General features: G+C 41.7%; 2 protein-coding genes across 2 annotated transcripts in view; both read left to right on the top strand.

The window, feature by feature from the left end:
• The window catches only part of LOC311215916 (uncharacterized protein), a 60,512-nt gene extending 50,547 nt beyond the window's left edge, over window positions 1–9,965 (top strand). Inside the window, exons 2-4 of the mRNA XM_084297341.1 lie at window positions 4,821–5,027; window positions 5,117–5,145; window positions 5,675–9,965. Of these exons, the coding sequence (XP_084153467.1) occupies window positions 4,821–5,027; window positions 5,117–5,145; window positions 5,675–5,746 (308 nt within the window). The 3' untranslated portion in view covers window positions 5,747–9,965. The remainder of the gene's footprint in view (window positions 1–4,820; window positions 5,028–5,116; window positions 5,146–5,674) is intronic.
• Window positions 1–18,137, top strand: part of ZDHHC8 (zDHHC palmitoyltransferase 8) — a 113,806-nt gene that overhangs the window by 52,705 nt on the left and 42,964 nt on the right. The gene's annotated exons all lie outside the window — the stretch shown is intronic.

Genomic DNA, 18,137 nt, shown 5'->3' with positions numbered 1-18,137 from the left:
GAGGTGAATAGTAGACCACAGAATTCTGTGGTATTCCTCTTCTACGCATTTTATGCACAAATCTTCAGACAGAAGTAATTTTAGCAAATCTAGGAGGATTTGGGAACTTTCCCCCCTCTCTGCCCCTCAGCTTAAAGCTGCAGTTCATCTGGAAATACCATTTAAAAAAAGAAAATCACAAGCCTCCGTGATGGGTCACTCATCTGGCCTTAGGGGTACAGCAGCGAGAGGGGCAAGGCTGTCGCTTGAGCAGGCCGAGGGAGAGGGCTGCGAGCTCCTGCTTGGTTAATGGCAACATACTGAGCTGTCAGGCGGGCTCATTAGGGACACGCTGCTAATTTGGTCAGGCAAGTGCTGCCAGGCTGCATTGTGTGGAGTTAAGCAGCGTGAATAGAGCCCGTAAGCAAAGCTGCTGGAATCTGCCTTTGTGCTCCCTTTGGACAGCTGTCCTCCCTTATTGGCTTCTTTTCCCAGTTCAAACCGGCCACGTGGAGTTTTGGCACTGTTAGTGTTGCCTGAAGATTAGTTGGAGATTGCAGAAGTAATATAATTTGTGCTAATCTGAGTAACCCTGCTTCTCTTCCCATCCGTTTTTGCATCCATACGTTCAGTTACAGTCAGAGCCAGCGTGGCAATTCACTACGTCCAGTGACTTAATTAGAAATGGATTTAAGCCCTTTCTCTTTAAAACCTGATTTGAAATGCTGTAGGTGTACTTCTTATCTTTGCTGCTCACACCTGCTGGGCACGAGCTATATGGCAGCTGAAGTTTGCATTTCTTTTCTATTGTCAGAAGATAACCTTGGGCTCTCAGTTGGGTTATTTGGTCGTGGCGCTCTGGTGTGATGCACAAGTGAATGGATGGAGCCTTCCTGCAACGAACAGGGGCTGGCACTGAGGGCCTCCCAGTGCCTTCTGAGAGGGCACATGGAAATCTTTCCTGAGATTAAAAAAAAAAAAAAAAAAAAAAAAAAAGGCATAATTTCCCCTGCATCTCCTTGTCACTAGGAGCTACTGATCTAAACTGCTTATTTCTTTCCTACGAGCCTTGGAAAAGTATGCTGTAGCATTCAGCAGGTACCAGGATGCCTCAGATCATTCCCTGAGGTGGTAAAAATTTACAGTAGAACTGCAGGTCATCATGAGGGCATGCCCTAGTGAGTGGTCCTGTATGGGGACAGCATCCACCTTCGTGTGTGATGGATACCCACCAAGTCCTGGTGGTGTTCTGTTTTCTCCCACAATTCAGCTAACTGTCCTCAAATTGATGGCTGCTGTCCTGTTGAATAGCCCAATACCCTTCTCCTATCCACTTCCAACATCCAGCTGGTCACTAAGTCCTGTAGGTGGTTTCAGAGGTACTACAATGCATGTTACGAATCCACTGTGAACCCTGCAAGAGCTCAGCAGTGAACTGTAATGATGTGGACTGACTTCAGGGGCAGAGAAGAGAGAAATCTGTGGTGGGGAAAGAGCTGCCATGTTCAGCCCAGCTCGGCTGGCATCCAGACTCAGTGTGATGGACCAAAGTGACTCCTCAGGTGGTTATCATTAAAAGGTTGAACAAGGGTGAGAGATTGTTTCTGTCTCATAAACGGAACAAGCAGATTGTCTCAGTGCTGTCTCTTCCCAACATGCGTCAGAATACACTGTTAATTTAGGAGTTGGAACTCAGCAGAGGATTTTCTGATTGTCTACCATGTGTTTGCCTTTATGATTCCAGTTCCTCTCCCGTCCTTTGGGGATGATTTTCCCTGACATCTTCAGTCTTACTAAATCTTAGTTTTGTTTCTGCCTAGTCTTCTGCCAGAGAAAAGGCTGAAGTTAATAAGTTTCTGGTAACCATTTTCTACGTTTTCACCTGATTTATCTGATTATATTAAGGCTGGGTCAAATACTCCATTAAGAGTTTCAGATGCTATCAGAAATGAAGCAGAACAAGGTTTCCTGGGAGATCGACTGTGTGTGCTTGTGTGGAACATACTTAACGGGGAATTGGTCTGCACAATTACCTTGCAGAGTGCTGCACAGCTCCAGCACTTGTACCACTAAATACCTGCAGCAATCGTTACCTGTGAATAGACAACGGTCTCTACCTGCTGTCTCAGGCTCTGTTATCACGCCAGGAGGCTGCCCTCCTCCCCAGAAACGAGAGGAATTCATGCCTCTGCCTATTCAGATGGAAGGATATTTATTTGATGCGGTGCCCCATTTAGGGAAGGAAAACAGTGTTTTTCCAAGGGTGGAAAAACACTTGCTGTGTGGGAGGGAAAACTTCTTACAAACAAGCACTGAGATTCCTCATTTCACTTTGTCAGGGGTTCTGTTAGAGTAAGACTGGAGGAGGGAGATTTGGAATGGTTCTGGGAAGCTTTGACTCAGGAAGGGGAGAATGATTCATAGATTTTTAGTATTGTTATTTATTAAGGCCAGAACAGATCATTGGACCTAATCTTATCTTTGTCTTTGAAAATGTAAAGCCCTTGTGCAATGACCCCAAAAAAGTTTGTGGGTTTGAACCAAGGTCTTTCAGCATTGAAACATAAATCCCAGCTGTGAGAGCTAGCCTGCAACAATTTCAAGCTAGATTTATGCCCATTACCTTCATATTAGATAAGTATTTTTATAATGAATCCTCAGTGCACTCTTGATCTGTATGTGAGGCAGGGTAGTAAAAAGTTGTTCATGGAAAATGGGAATGGGGACGCCTTACAAAGCTGAGATTTTATGAGTCTTGCTACTTTGTTGTTGTTCACCTCTGGTTCTTGCTGGAGTCCTGATGGAAGAGCTCGTTCATTTAAGAGCTGTCCTTTAGTTTTCATGGGGAAATTCTGATTACTGACAAAAGCAGCTGTCTTAAAAGCAACCATTTTCTTCTTAATTTGGAAGAGAATGTTTACTGCACCAAAACAACTTAGTTAACAATCGAAATGCAAGATCAGTCACAAGGTGTACATCAGAAAAAAATTTTTAAGCTCCAGCTTCACGTTGTTTGAAGGAATATGAGTTGATCTACGTTTATTTTTTTAATCTCCTGCTATGGAAAAAAAAAAAAAAAAAAAAAAAAAAAGCCCTAATACGTCTGGGTATGCTACATCAGTGCCTGAGAGTCAGGAAAGCTTCTATGCTTTTAACATGTTGTCAGTGGTGGAGCCTGGAACATCTTCATTATGCTTCTGAAAAATCCTGTTAGCAAGGCGGTCTCATCATGTCTAAGCTTCTGGCTTGAATTTTGCTCATGCTGTTGTCTGCTAAGTTAGGTAGCAGCTTAATTTTAGGAGAGATGGAGAATGCATGCAAAGGCTCTTCAAGCGAGAAAAATGATATAGAAAGGACAAATGTCCATTGTCACAGCAAATAGAGAAACTTGGACTTAGGTCTGTATTTAACTGCATTGGGGAAAACGGATCTTCAGCTTCTACAACTGTGAATCGAACACTGCTGACAAACTCAACACCTGTCCTAGAGGGATTTAATTATGTGAAATAGGATCAAGAAAACTGATTTATGTCGGTAGCTGCAATAAACACATTGCGCAAAGTTAAGAAGTCTCCAGGGCTTTGGATAATCAACTGAAATCTTAATTAAGTTCAACCTCTGATAAGAATTTATCAGTAATTGTAGATGTTTAGTTGATGTGTAAGCAATCCTATAAGGCCACCAAAAATAATTTTTTGGTTCACACTTACTGCTGCGGTTGAAACATTTTTTTGCTTTAAGGTCCAGAGTGCTGTCAGCTACACGGCAGCGAAAGAGATGTGATAATGCATCGGAAGTCCATTGATAGTTCCTTAGCAAAGCTGCAAAGTAAACTGTTCAGATTTCTCTGAAGTCAGTGTTAATGCCTGGAATTAACTTTTCTCAGTGTCTTGTCAGTTGACTCTGGATAACTCTTCTGATAGAAATAAGATATCCTCTGTCAGGTCTGTTAGTACCTTGCAAATCTAAATTCAGAAAGTGAACCACACAAATACCAGAGTAGAGTTACAAAGAGAGGATGTGTAAGAACAAGCATATATAAAACATAGTTATGAGCTTCTTCCTAACAGGTTTGGACTTTTTAGCCCACTTTAACTTGCCGGATCTGAACGCAATATACAGTTTGTGGCTTTTGCCTTATTTTTTTTTTTAATACAATGCATGATGTACCCATGACATACTACTGCAAAATACAGGCATCCCTAGTTCCCTACCAAGTGGCCTGTCCCCTGTGCTTAGTTTGAACCCCTGGTGTTCTCCTCAGCAGCTCTGATCTCCATCTCCAAATTAGCAATCTCTACGTAAAGAAAATTAACATGAAGATAATCCTAGCAAGAAGGATCCTCATAACCAGACTACAGACTCCATTTCATGGAACGATTATGTCAGTCAGCAACATGCTAACATCCACAGTCACGGCACTATATCCCAGAGATCATTCTTAAGGAGTGTGATTAAAAAAATTAAAAAAAAAAATTAACTGAGAGCGAATTTGCTGCTTGGGCAAATCTCTCACAGGTGCAATCTATTAGAAAGGCCAGACATTTATTTTTTTAATTTATTTATTTTTTCCCACAAAGCAGAAAGCAAAAAAGATCCAAAGACGACACAATGATATGTTGCCTTGCCAGCAGGGAAAGGCAAGAGTATACTATAAATTTTAATGGAATATATCTGTTGTGGAATTTAAAAAAAAATATATATATATCTATTCAGTACAAAATTTTCCAGTTACACAACTGGTAGTTTAAGAAAAAAAAAAAAAAAAAATACCCAAAGAAAAGCTGTCAATCGAACAACCTAATCTAGTTATTGAATAAATGTTGCTGTCTTTTGTATAGGGGCTGGCAGTGGATACCAGTCATCTGCTGTCCAAGATGATTTGCTCTGCCATAACAAATTTCAATTGCAGCAGCCGACACCAATTGTTCAAGCTGAGCGACACCAGTATTTACTACCTGAGATGCAGCTGCCCCTTTTCTTTTTTCTCTTTTTTGAAGATCATCAAATGCATAGGGACCTTCCTCACCTGAAAGGAGCAGAGTTGGGTAAGTAGTTATTTTTGCAAATTCTCTTTCCAGCACCCCCCAGCTTCAGTCTGACAATACAACACTGATATGTTCCTCTTCTCTCCTAGGAATAAGGATTCAACTACCAGCTACCCAGGTAAGCTACCTACTCCATTCCACATCCATTCCAATAAGTTTTTTTTCCTAGAGATCCTTTCAATTTGAAATGGACGTAGTTTGCAGGAAGTTTTCCAGTGTTCCAGTGGTTTGGGGCTTTTTTGTTTTGTTTTAATGTAACACCTTATAGCAGGGGTAAAATGCAACAACTTAATCTTTTGTTTCCCTGGCTAAGGAGAGTTAAGTGTGTATTTTTGCTTTGCCCTGCTATTTTGAGGATTCATTTCATTCTCCAAAATGATTACATGTCCATCAGGCCAACCTCCAACCCTTTTGAAAACTCCTTGCCACTGTTATGTATACTGAATAAATTGAAGCCAAACTATCTCAAATACATGTTTCTCTGACACACCAAAATGATTGCTAGGATTATAACTGTCTGTAGATGGAACTAAGCTATTTTAGAGTTGAGCAAATAAACAACCAATCTTCCCCTGCTGCTTCCTCCCCCGCCATTACTAAAATCCACTGAAAACTGTGTATAACCATTATTTCACCTTTTTCTGCAGCATTCAGAGGAGCCTGTGGAAACACCTGAAACGGTCCTCTCAGCACTTTCCACCTGTGTGCCTTATCTCTGAATCACCACTACTTTCTCCTGGCCCTGAGACAGTCTGTTTGTTGCTAAACGTTTTCCCATCTGGTTTTGGCTCCACGCTGGATTTCTCCTGGACACTGCAAGCAGTGAATTGTTTTGAAGGAAAATGACCCAAATGAATCAGAATACAATGTGAAGAGCTTCCCGCATGCAGTTGCTAAATCCTGGAAGGCTCTCTTCAGCATTAGTGGTTCCTTAGTTGCTTCAGTGGCCTGGGCTAGCAATGCCCTGGAAAGCAGAACTGGCCTCTGTGACCTCTTTGGCCTCCTGGCTTCAGTTTTTGCCTCAGATTTTTTTCACTCCTCTTTCCTCAGACCTGTTTTCTTTACCTCAGCTATTCTTCTCATACTCAGGTGGCATTGCTCTTCTGTGCAAACATATATATATAACTTTTAAATCATGGTTGCTCTGTTTCCACCTCGTGCTTTTTGTATATGAATATTATATTCATTTTATTTTAAATCCAGCAACATTGCTTTGCTTTTTGTGGGGTCACGGAACCATGTCTGGCATGTTTAAGTTGTCACTCAGAGGTTCTTCTCCAAGCAGAATTCAAACCATTACACTACAATCTGTCCTAGACCCCTCCTAGCAGCTGTGTTTATACAGCTCCTAGCAAAATGGGTCTCCGATTAGGGTTTTTGAATAGCTCATTCACTGAAAAAATGGCATTTTGAACCAGTAAAGCTATTTAAAAAAATGGGATAATATGTTTTGGTCTGAAGAAATGTCAGTGGCAACACCATGCCAAATTTTAGGCCCAAAACATTACCACCATTAGCATCACAAAGATTAAGTTACTGGAATTTAATTGGGCAAGAGGTGTTTTCATTTTGATTTTTTTTTAATAGCTGAAAATTTTATTTGACAGAGACTGAAAATTACGTGTTCAGAACAGTCACCTGAAAAGGTCAAAGTTTGGTTAACTTGCAGGAAACAGAGTGCAGGTTCTTTATCTTGCAGTTGCCAAGCAACGGTAATTTGGGGGCAATTTGACCCTGAATAAGAAACTGAACATTAGGGCAGTTCTGGTATGGCTTCACACCTGTCCAGACAACCTGTTTGAAAAAAGAAAACCCTAAAACCTTTCCTCTGTTCTGACTGACACAGATACACTTTACAGGCCATGTGTGTTGGGCAGGTGAGGTGTAGACAGCTGTTCTGTTCCTGCTGTGCAAGGCGATCTCTGTGAGGCTGGGGAAGCAACAGCGTGCCAGCAGCAACGCCTTTTGGTGTGCAGGGAGCTCTACAGGCCTCAGAAGTGTTAAAGCTGGGAGGAAAAGGTGCCTCATCTGGCTATTCCCCATTGCAGAGTTAGCAGCTGCATTTTTAATATTCTGTAAGTTTGGTTACGTGCTTTCTTGCCGTGGACATTGGCACTGAGCAAAAACAAGCATACATTAAGGCATGGAAACACAAATGCTGCTTCTGCTCCATTAAACTGGAACACATGATTAAAGGACCAAAAGTTACTTTGTCTGACAAACTCCATATTTAAGTGTTTTTTAAATCGTAAACCAAGACCAAAGATTTATAAGTTTGTGTCATGATCCATAAATCTAGATCTCCTCTTGTCCTTTTACGCTAGACAAATGGCTTGTAGAGGAAATTGTAGTGGTTTGGATAAGTCTAGGTTTCAGCAGTCAGCCCTCTTAGGTCAGACGTGTAAGAAACATCTGTAATTGTTTGAGGAATTTGGCAGTCGATCTTGTACTTAAATCATATTTTCCCCTTTGAAAGCTGGAAATGTCCATGCATAAACTAGCCACACAATCCACTTACCTCTGCACTTGTGGAATTGCACAAGGTATCAGCTTGCTGTTTGTTACCTTGCAAATCCAACTGCAAGGTAAGAGCAAGCTGATACCTTAATACAGTAAAGGAGAACAGCTTGAGGTTCTTCTGAAATGTCTTTGTGCCCTAGAATAAAACCTACCAGTTCAGTGGCAGTTGCCAATAAGAAGGAGGCTACTCCAGCATTCATAATTTGCCATTTTCGTTTGGATTTTGACTAAAATCAAAAGATTCTTTGAGTAAAACTATACAAAGCCTCCCTTCCACACAGAATTGCTAGTGTCGCACACTGGGCCTCTGAGCACACGTAGCATACGGTTGTGCACAGTCTGTCCAAAGAACAAGATCCTGCTCCTGTAATGAGATCATGCGAATTCAAAGCATATTAAATTTAATCCTGGTTTTCAGGATTATACACTACCAATTTAAAATTGCCGAGCAGAAGGAAGACATAATGTTCCTGACTGCTCACTGCAAAAAATTAGGCCCAGCTCATTTTGAAGTGAGTCTTTGGTTCTGCTATTGAAAGCAGAATTTGGTAAATGGGCTTCACTGGGAGATTTAAACTGATGTCTGGTGACCTTTGTAAAGCAGAACAAATGATTGCTATGTTTGCTAGAATTGTATTAGCGCTGGATGCTTCTGGTACAGTCTGAGCAAATGAAATTTTAAAGGCTGGCTGTCTATCAGCCAACTTTACCTTTTGATTGAGTCTACAAATGCTGTAGCATAGGCCCTCTAGGCAGGAATTGGAGGCGCTGTTTTTTTGATGCCCTGATCATTTAATTCTTTCAGAAAGTAATTTTGCTTGTAGCAGAAAAGCATGATGAAAACAGGCGGAATCCTGAATAATGAGTTAAAATCAATTCCCGTGTGTCAGATTCCTGCATAGCATGTCTTTTGTGGACACAATAGTTGTTTGAGCATCCTGAGAAAGAGGCTGTCACACAGGTGCAGAATGCAGGCTTCATCTCTCTGTGGTCTGGCTCAGGAATGACCAGGCAGAGCAACCAAATATTTGAGTTTAACCTGGTTCTTAGTAAGCAAAGAGACAAAATTAGGCAAGACACCCTCCTCCAAAAAAGGCAAGCCAAAATTTACAATCATTCATTATGTGTTTTTTTGTTTGTTTGTTTTGTTTTGTTTTTTTCTGTTTGTTTGTTTTTGGTATGAATAACCTCTAACCCTAAAGAGAAATGCCAGTAAGTTTGCTGAGATCGCTTTGAGCTTGAGAATGTGCTAGAGCTCCTCCTAACAGCGTTCAGTGACCAGTCTAGTGTGATGCCACACCTTCCCACCCGTCTTCAGCACGCTGCTTTATTCTAGGGACAAGTTTAGTTGGTGTTGATTAGTCCTGCTGAGGCAGGGATTTTTACTGTGAACTGACTGTACAAGATCCTTACTTATTCAAGAAGGAATGAAGGTGGAAGAATTGTCTTTCTTGCAGACAATTCTGGAACAAAAAATACCCCTACTGTTTTCAGTATGTTACTACTATAGCACTGTGAAAAACAGACATAGTTTTCTTGCAGCACTTCCTGCCACCTCCTTTACTCTGTTTTCCTCAGTTTCTCTTTGTCCTCTATACTTTTTCCTTGCTGCTCTCTCCTATGTTCAGCCACTCTCTCTGTTCTCAAGCACATTTAGTCCAAGGCAGTCAGATTTAACAGCCTTTTTTTGCCTTTTCTCCCTGGCTAACATAGACATTATTTTGTTCTCTTCCCAGGGCTTTTGTATATGCCAGTGCTGGCATGTTTTAGCCAGCCATGAGCCTCCCTGCCGAGCAAGTAGTTGATAGCAACAGACTGGGCATTTGGCTGGACTCAGCTGAGTATTTCCCCTTTGGGATATCCCTGGTGGCTGCTGCCATGCTCAGCGCAGCGTGTCCCAGTTTCTGTGTGTGTGGTGGGGGTGGCAGGAAGGGCTGGCGTAGAAAGCACACAGCAATCTGGCATCTTCCACAGCCCCACAATTTCATTTTCCCATGGAGGATAGAGGTTTCCTTTTCAGGAAGATTAACTCTTTGGAAAATAAATATATATCTATATTTAACATCTTCAGAGGAATACAGTGTAGTATTTCTCTTGTAGGTCTGTCTGGATCCCTTCAAGAAGCTGCACTGAGTAAGTTAGAGGTGAGTGGCAGTTGTCAGTCACAGGTTATACCCGTTCACTGCTTTTCTTAGGCAGAGTGAACTGCCAGATACAGCTCCCTGCAATGTAGCAGGAAGCAGTGCAGCATTTCCATTTAATTGCTTGTGGAGATGGCTGCAGGATTGTGGTGTCAGAAAATATTGCTAGACCTCAGGGGATTTCTTGGCATTTTGTTGCCACAATAAGGTCACGGTTGTCACAGTGGCTTAGTAGACACAGAATGTGTGTACAATTATTTATGCAACCTGAAAATGTAATGCAATAATAAAGTATTGTGTTTATGTATCTGTGACTTGCATTCATTTGCGTCCTCTAATGCTACTTTTGTTCTCTGCTGTATTGTTTAAATGCATATTTTTCATATTTGAGATTTATAAAGATGATGAAATGTTATTTTCTGTCAGTCTGATCGTATTTTGCAACCAGACTTAAATATGATTCTGTTTGTGTCTCTCAGCTGTCTTTATTACCTAGACATTTCAGTTTTGTAAATCCATATTTATAAGGAATTTGTTCCACAGCAGAACTGCCGCTGCTTTGTTAATACCAGCATGACAAGCAGCCTGAAGATGAGGTGTCAAGCATATATGAACAGTTTCCACTTGAGTTTCCTTGACTGTCCTAAAGCCCAGCCAGTCCATGCTGTGGAGCCTTTGCAAAGTAATGTTAATGCAGCACAGAGATGCTGATGAATTACAGGAAAGCGAACATGTGAGACAAAAATGAGGTTGCTGTGTCTCCACCCCTCCCCATAGCGGGTCCAAAGCTGGCTTTGTTTGAGAACATACAGGTTATCTGCCTTTCTGTGTGTCAGAGCTGAGATCCTGTTCAGGGCTGTGTTTGCTGTATGCAGGATGTTAGCCTTCAGCAGGAGTAGATTTTTTTCGGTAGAAATTATCTTAGTTGCTCAAGGTGTGAAAAATGCTTCCTTTGTATAGTGTTTTTAAAGATCCTTTTCCCGCACTATAATCTTTGTGCCTGTTCCTCTTGTCTCTTGTGAGATGTTTCAGCTCAAGCATCATGGTTAACTCAAAGAGCACTCAGCCTATGAACAACATGAGGAATGCTCCGATTACCCTCTTGCCTGCATCTGTGGGATCAGACCATGAACTCTTAGCTGAAAACACCCCTGGCAGGTTGCTCATATGCACAGTCCTGCTGGCCCGAGCAGAATTGCTTACATTACTAAAAATGTCAATGTGAACTTGCAGTGCTACTTAGCAAAGTCATCGGCACAGTGGTCATAGGAGAGTATTACTGGAGTAGCTTTCCTGATGTTTCTTCGTGCTTTTATTATTTCCATTTGTCATAGCCTTAGTGCCTCTCACTTCTGGGATTGCTTTTAGTGGGAGCTTTGTTTCTCTGTTACGATACATTTGAGAAGTCACTGCTTTTTCTCCCAGAACTTGAACTGGAGGGAGATTTTTCATGTGTTGGGGAACAGATCTGAAATCCAAGCTAATCAGACTAATCCGATAAAATAGCCTTTAGAGTGAATCTAATACCAATCTACCCCTCTGTAAAAAAGCATATATACACAATATTTATTGTCTGTATCTACAAGAGGAAAAAGGAAAAAAAAAAAAAAAAAAGCCTACATGTAGGATGGCTGCTATCAGTTACTGCAGCAGCAAAGCATTTCCCAAGAACAAAGAACATGATAACCAGAGTCCGGTACGTTAACCTAGACCTTCTAAGAAATGTATGTGCACAAACCCAGCCTCTCTGAGAAAGGAGAGACTGAGCCGAAAAACATCCTGGAAACCTGGAGGATTTTTAAGGTGAATAGAGGGAAAGAAGAGGAAACTGTGCTGTAATGAAAGATGGCTTTAGAGGATGTGTGTGTGTGCACAAGGAGCCTGAGGCAGGAAGTAGAGGGTAGAAAATTCAACATCTTTAAACACTGACAAATCACCTGGATATGCTTAATGGTCTGACAGCATCTCCTCACCGGCTGCATCAACATTAGGGTTATTCATCACTTCTATAGCATCATAGCATTAGGTAACACTCGCACCCTTCCTATCAATACCCATTTCTGCCTGCCTGGTGAGCTGAAGAACAGCTTCCTACAATTACTTCAGCAGGGAAGCACATAAACGAGCAGGTCGTACTCTGCTTCAGATTATGTGATTTATGTCTCCGAACTACTTTCATGTTTGTCTGCCACAACCATTTTAAGCTTGAGTTGTTGATTTCAGAAACTGCTATTCTGCTATCCATCATCAAAGGTTTCGGCAAAGGTTTCTTCTGATCAAAATATTTGTATTCACAATAGTCTCGTAGTGAGACTTCCCGGTGTCTCTTTTGATGCAGTTTAGGAATAGCTGGAAGTAATAAAACATATACAAATGGAGAGTTTTTCATAAGGATAGAATTTGTTTTGAGAAGCGGTAGTATCTTTACCATTTATTACTGAGAATCAGCTACACCATCACACTTGTTGGGAGGCAGCCATATACAGCTGGGTTTTTGGAAAGCTATTTTATAAGCATCATTCATCACTGATCCACTGAGAGGCCTTGATGCTGCCAAAACTGATGGTAAGCCATCAGCAGTGAAACTGAAATAAGAATTTAGAGGTGTCTTTTGTGTTTGTATTTCTTCATATTTAAATGTTTTATGTGTAGGTCTTGCTGATAGTTCTGTTGGTGATGGTACTTACATTGGTCATTCACATGATTTCCCATGGATAATAGCTCTCCCTGTTCCAAAATACTATTTGGTATTTGTCCTGTTAAGCTCTTTGAAAATATGTCATGTATAAGGCAATGAGATGTTGTTGTTGACTAAATAATGTGTCGAAAGATGATGATCCGGGTTTGGGGTCCACTTGTCAGTAACAGAGACCAGATCCTCGTTCTCAAAATACAGAGGTTTTGGCCTTTAACAGGCCATGCACATGATGATGACGAGTCATTTAGAAATGTGTTCTGATTTGACCATGCTTATAAGTTTTCTTGTTTGGCTAAGTATGTTTCTGTATCTGAATTTTCCTGAGGGAAACATTTTAAGCAGAGTTTAAATTAAACTTTAGCGTTCAATGTTTGTAAGAATGAACATTGTATACCTGATCACAGAAACTACACTTTATGCTAGATTGAAAGTATCAAAGAGGACTTTGGCATAACGAGCACAGTATCCTATGCAAATATTCATAGTGGAAAAGGAATTAATCCCTTCGCCGAGGGCCAGCACAAATCTTTCAATGGCACATAAGCCTGCTTTTCAGGGAGCAGGTGCTTAGCAAACCCTGAGGATTCAGATTTCAAAACAATCTGTACTCAGAGTTGACTCATGCAAAAATCTTAAAAACAAATTTTCAAATTCTTCTTCTCTTACAAATTTGCTATAAATTCTCTATATTGTGAATTTAGCTGTAACTTACACGGCATGCAAAAATTCTGTACGAGCAGAAATTCCGTATGATCATCTCAGTCTGGAGCAGGACAATATCAGCCTTAAGTTGGGACAGAACAAAGCTGTAATTGACGGTTGGCCAGGTCTCCTTGCCAAGCTGCTCATTTTGATCATTCATAGCAAGAGACCCTTATTTTGTAAAAATCCTTTTGTTGAAGACAGCAGACAGGTTCTATTCTGTCCTCTGAGAGGGTGGCATGGTGCCAGTGTCAGCAGCCAGCAATCCAAAGTGTTGTGTTTAATCACAAGATTAATTTTTCCTTTTATTGGCTTTTCCTTTCAATCTCACAAAGCATGACATGTTGTAAAACAGTAACACTAGTTGAACAAGGGTTGGCTAGCATCGCTGAGCCCCCTGGCTATGTTGATAACAAAAATGAACATTTGGCTTGATGTGCAGCCAGTAGAGACTCCCAGGAAACCAAACTGGGCAAACACACTTGTCAATGAATGGGCCATGTGCCTGGTAAAGAGGAAGCAAGGTGCACCTGGGTATTAGAGCTGCAGTGGGGCTCAGATTCTTTGTTTCTTACAAGTTTCAAACAATAACAGTTTCAATAGCGTGTCAGATACCTGAGTTTTCAAGCTATAGATCTGATCCATTAGGGGTCTGTGGTTAAGTTAGATTCTTGATTATTTTAGCCTTGGACTGGCCGTGTGTAAGTTAGCTTCCAAAAGGAGATGGCAGCAGGTTAAGATTGACTTCAAGGTTTGTACTCATTCTACTGAACACTGGGACTGCAAGAGGTTGTGGTTTACACTGAATCATGTAAGAAAAATGTTTGTGTTTTTTTTTTTTTTTTTTTTTTTTTTTTCCCCGGAAGGATGATGCTAGATTCAGAACTTTTTTTATCCTCACAATGAGCCGGTGAGCATCTGCAGTGTGCTATGCCATTATGCAGAAATCTGATCTTAGGTGGGAGAGCTTGTGGTAGAGAAAAAGGCAGGCTTAGTCTGTTTCCTCCTGTAATGTCAGCAAAGAACCACGTTCATTCATCGTCATGCCAGGGCCTTCTGGGAGTGAATAGCAGAGTTTGGTGTGGGTGCAAGAACTGATAACTCTCTGTTTGGAAAGGTAGGGTATGTGAGCCTTCAGAGCCCTCTATTTAGAGGATTATTTCTACCATCTCTATTGTAAACTATGAATTTTATGCTCTTTAAGGTCAGTGCTGCTGAAGAAAGATGACAGAACCTTCCTGTACGTACAGGAAGATAAGTGTACCCTCCGGGCAGCGTTTCTTTAAACTGAGATTTGTTTGTGGATTTGAATAGTTTTACTGATATCTTCACCTTAAAGGCATGGATTTTTGAGCTGTTTTTAGCCAAAGTTGCATTTTATCAGTTTGTCACAGACAATAGGTAGGGCAAGCAACAATCAGTTAATCTACTCTATGAATAATGTAGTTGCTAAACCATCAAGGACCATTGCATGGCACAGTCCGATGCTGGTGCTAGTTTGTGAAGGCTGGGTTCCCATGAAAACAAAGGTTTCAGATTGCTGTCTTGATTTGCAGTCAGTTTCAATGCCCATTTTACAGGAGCTGCTTCTCTTGAGACTTTCCTCTGCTAAAGATCCTTCTGCAAAGAAACTGTCCCGTGACTGATATTCTTGTGGAAAGACTTCAGTAACTCAGAAGTGAAATCCATGAGCGGTTCTTATGCATCATGGTGCCTCTATTGAGTATCACTTTTTTAAATAGACACCATATGGCAGCTCTTGAGGGAGCAGCCTAATTTCATGTTTCAAGGATTAAATTTTTAAGCCATTCCTCAACTCCTGCCTGTTCTCTCAAGGAGCTAAAACCTGGTGGGGGAGGATTAGGTATGGTTATGCATTTATGTAAATATAAAGTGTTGAATGGAGATTGCAGAAGGAGACTGCAAGCAAACAGCTGTCTTTGCAAACTTAGTATTTATAGCAGAGTTAAAATGCCTTATTGTTTAGAGCATTATTTGCCTTGGGCATTGGCTTAGACAGTCACGTTGGCTTGGACAGTCGCGTTGGCCGAAAAGAATTTCCTAACTCCCTTTTCCACTCAAGACAAGATGAAGTAGATAACAGCAACAATTGGCTGTTTTGATCTGGCCTTGACATACGTTCCAAGCATCTACTTCAGCGTCCAACTGAATTCTTTTTCTCTTTCGTGGCCACTGTGCTCTCCTCCTACTTTACCATCACTGCCACTTACACCCTGTTGGGGGCTTCTTTCTGAGCTTTCTTTCTGGGGAAAAGTGAACAATTTCAAAAGATTCCTGTTCGATAGTGTGTAAATTCTTTATGTACAGGGAGTGTTCCTGACACATCAATAGTATGCAAAGCCTTCTGGGGTTAAAGGAAAGCTCCATTGAAAGAAATAAGTTCAAAGAGAAGTTACAGGATATGCAGGAGGAAGATTTAGTCTTCTTGGTAGCCAAGAGCCCAAAAAAGTTGTTATGATGGGTAGGGATGGTAATGAAAGCTGGAGACACCGAACGACAGAATATTCCTTTGGAGAGCTTTCCCTGAAATGTCACTGGCTGTTCCCACGCACCGTCCCACCGTCTGCTGGGAGAAGACTTCTGATCAGCAATGTAAGTGTGTGCCATAAGTTCCCTGCGTCTTGCCAGGCCCCCAGGCAGCTCCAATTAAACCTTGTTTGACATGCTTCCTTGCTTTCTGAACAGAGTTTATCAGCTGCCATGGAGCAGTGATTTCAGTAGTTCAGGCCTTGACTCAATTGGATGTTGTAGGACAAGCTGTAAAAGTCCTGCTTCTTCCTTTCCTTGTGCTGCTCTGCACATGGGGCCATCTGGTACAGGGCGATGTTGGTGACAGTGCTGCTGGCCGTCTTCTCTAGAAAGCAAAGATCCGAGTCTGCCTTCTTCCTTTTGACCAGGGGCAGGGCTGGCTCCAGCTGGAGTTCAATTTGGCTCTGCTGGCAGGTGGTTTGTTAGTTCTCTGCGTGTGGTGCTGCAGTCCTGGTCATGCCATGGCTTCATGCAGAAGGAAGGAATGCAGGAAAAAATCCCACATTTCAAAGCCCACATTGTGAGCAGTTTTACTTAAAACGTAGATTCAAAGCAGACCTGGAGCCTGGCACAAGGGGGTTACAGTTATTGGTGCAAAAGCTTCAGAGGTCTGGGATTTACAACCACGTTGAGACAGAGAATAACTGGGAGCACCTGGAAGCTGAGCAAGTCTCTCCAGTTACACCACTGTCTTCTCGCTGAGCTGTGCTGGTGAGAGATGAGGTAACGCTAAATGAGTTTAATACCAAGAGCATTTCTTTGTGGTTATGTAGTTGATGCATTGTCAGTATCTCACAGCAAGCGCTGCAGGCATGGCTGCTTGCACTGGTTTGAACAACGGTGTTCCAGTGCGCAGTCCGCCTGGTGATGGAGAATTAGGGTGGATCATGAAGAACCTTCCACAGAGCAGGAGGTGCAGAGCAGTTTACTAGAAAAGTTGCTTCAGTGCTTGAAATTAGAATACTGAAGTGAACTGGCTAAATAGCCTGATGGATGCGCATTGCAGATTTGCACTGATCTAGTAGATCAGTGTTAGCCTTGGCTATGCTAATGTGATTTTTCTAATTTCTGCAGTTAATTATGCAGTACTGGCTGGCAGCATCCACCTGTAAGGTTGTATCTGCTGTCTGCAAAAAGGCGATGTTTGAGGAGCAAAACATTTCAAGGTGACTGTCGCAGTCTTGCCTCCCCTTGTGAGCAGTACACGAGATACAGGAAAGTTCTTTTAGCACTAAAGACAAATGAGCAGTGATAACTGATTGACTAAAATGTGACAGTATGGAAACTGAAAATTGAGGGGAAGGTAGAGTAGCATGTTACTACAGTGCTTTTGTTTGCCTTTCACTGAATATACAGAAAATACTGCCATTTAAAAAAATAAATAAATAAAAGTAAAACATGCCTTTTCTATTTACTAGAAAAAAGACTTTGTGCCTATTGAAAAATTCAGAAATTTCCAAAACTTAGAAATTGCCAGAGAAATAATGAGCAAATGAATGTGTCTCTTCTGAAAACACTTTTTGATCCATGGGATGCAGTTCTTATTTTGCCTCTTTGCCTTTGCCAACTTTGTGCAGCCATGCTGCAGTTAGAATAGATGTCAAGTCAGATGCAACTGTTTGTAATATTATTTGCACACAAAGCAAGGTGTGGTGTTAGAAGTAGCTTTCGACACAAAAGCAAATGGCAGACACTAGAATTCACTAATAAAAAAAACATGTTTTGTTCAGCCTACAACTTCACTAGTTAAAAAAAACTTGAACAAACAAATAGAGATTTTAGAACAAATCTTTGTCTTTATCAGTCTGCAAATGAACTTGATTCGGTCACTGATTCCTGAACTTTTAGATCAGGTTGTAACTGGTGGGCTCGGGCTCACTTCGGCCCCATTAGCACAGCAGGGCCACACGGGACTGGCACTTTCACCATTTACCAGGGCTCCGCGAGACAGCTGCAGATCGTTTACTCTGCCTCCTGAGTCACGGTTTAGGAACCCTTAATCCAAAACGAATGTTGTAAATCGGCCCCTGTGGACCCGGCGAAGTCAACCGAGCTGAAGATGGATGGGAAATTACAGCAATTTGCAAGAGAGATGTTTCAGAGTGGTTCTGCCTTTCGTGATCTGTACTGCGAACTCAGGGAGGGGGAGCTGGGCATCTATTTCACTGTGTTGCAGACGACAGCTCGGAGCCTGTGTGCAGGTTTTTTTGCTGGATCTCTCCTGAACACAGCGTGTATGTGTGCAGCACGGGGCGGAGGAAGAACAAGTCACGAATCCTCTAGCCTGTCACCACGGGCTTGCTTCCTGTTTGAAGGGAGCCGAGCACTTTAAGTTCTTTTCTTTGTCGCTGGCTGTGCTGTTGTAAATGAGCAACACAAGATTATATGTAATTTGAACGATTCAACGCCTGTGTGTTTGTGAAGGCGAGCGCTTGGAGCTGAGCTGAACACGTAGGAAACAAGATCCTGGTGGAAAGCGGATCTCTTCTTCCTTGCCTG

Source organism: Netta rufina (genome assembly GCF_964035555.1).
Source record: "Netta rufina genome assembly, chromosome: 17".
NCBI classification, from domain to species: domain Eukaryota; kingdom Metazoa; phylum Chordata; class Aves; order Anseriformes; family Anatidae; genus Netta; species Netta rufina.
This window is presented reverse-complemented; position numbering and strand designations above follow the sequence as displayed.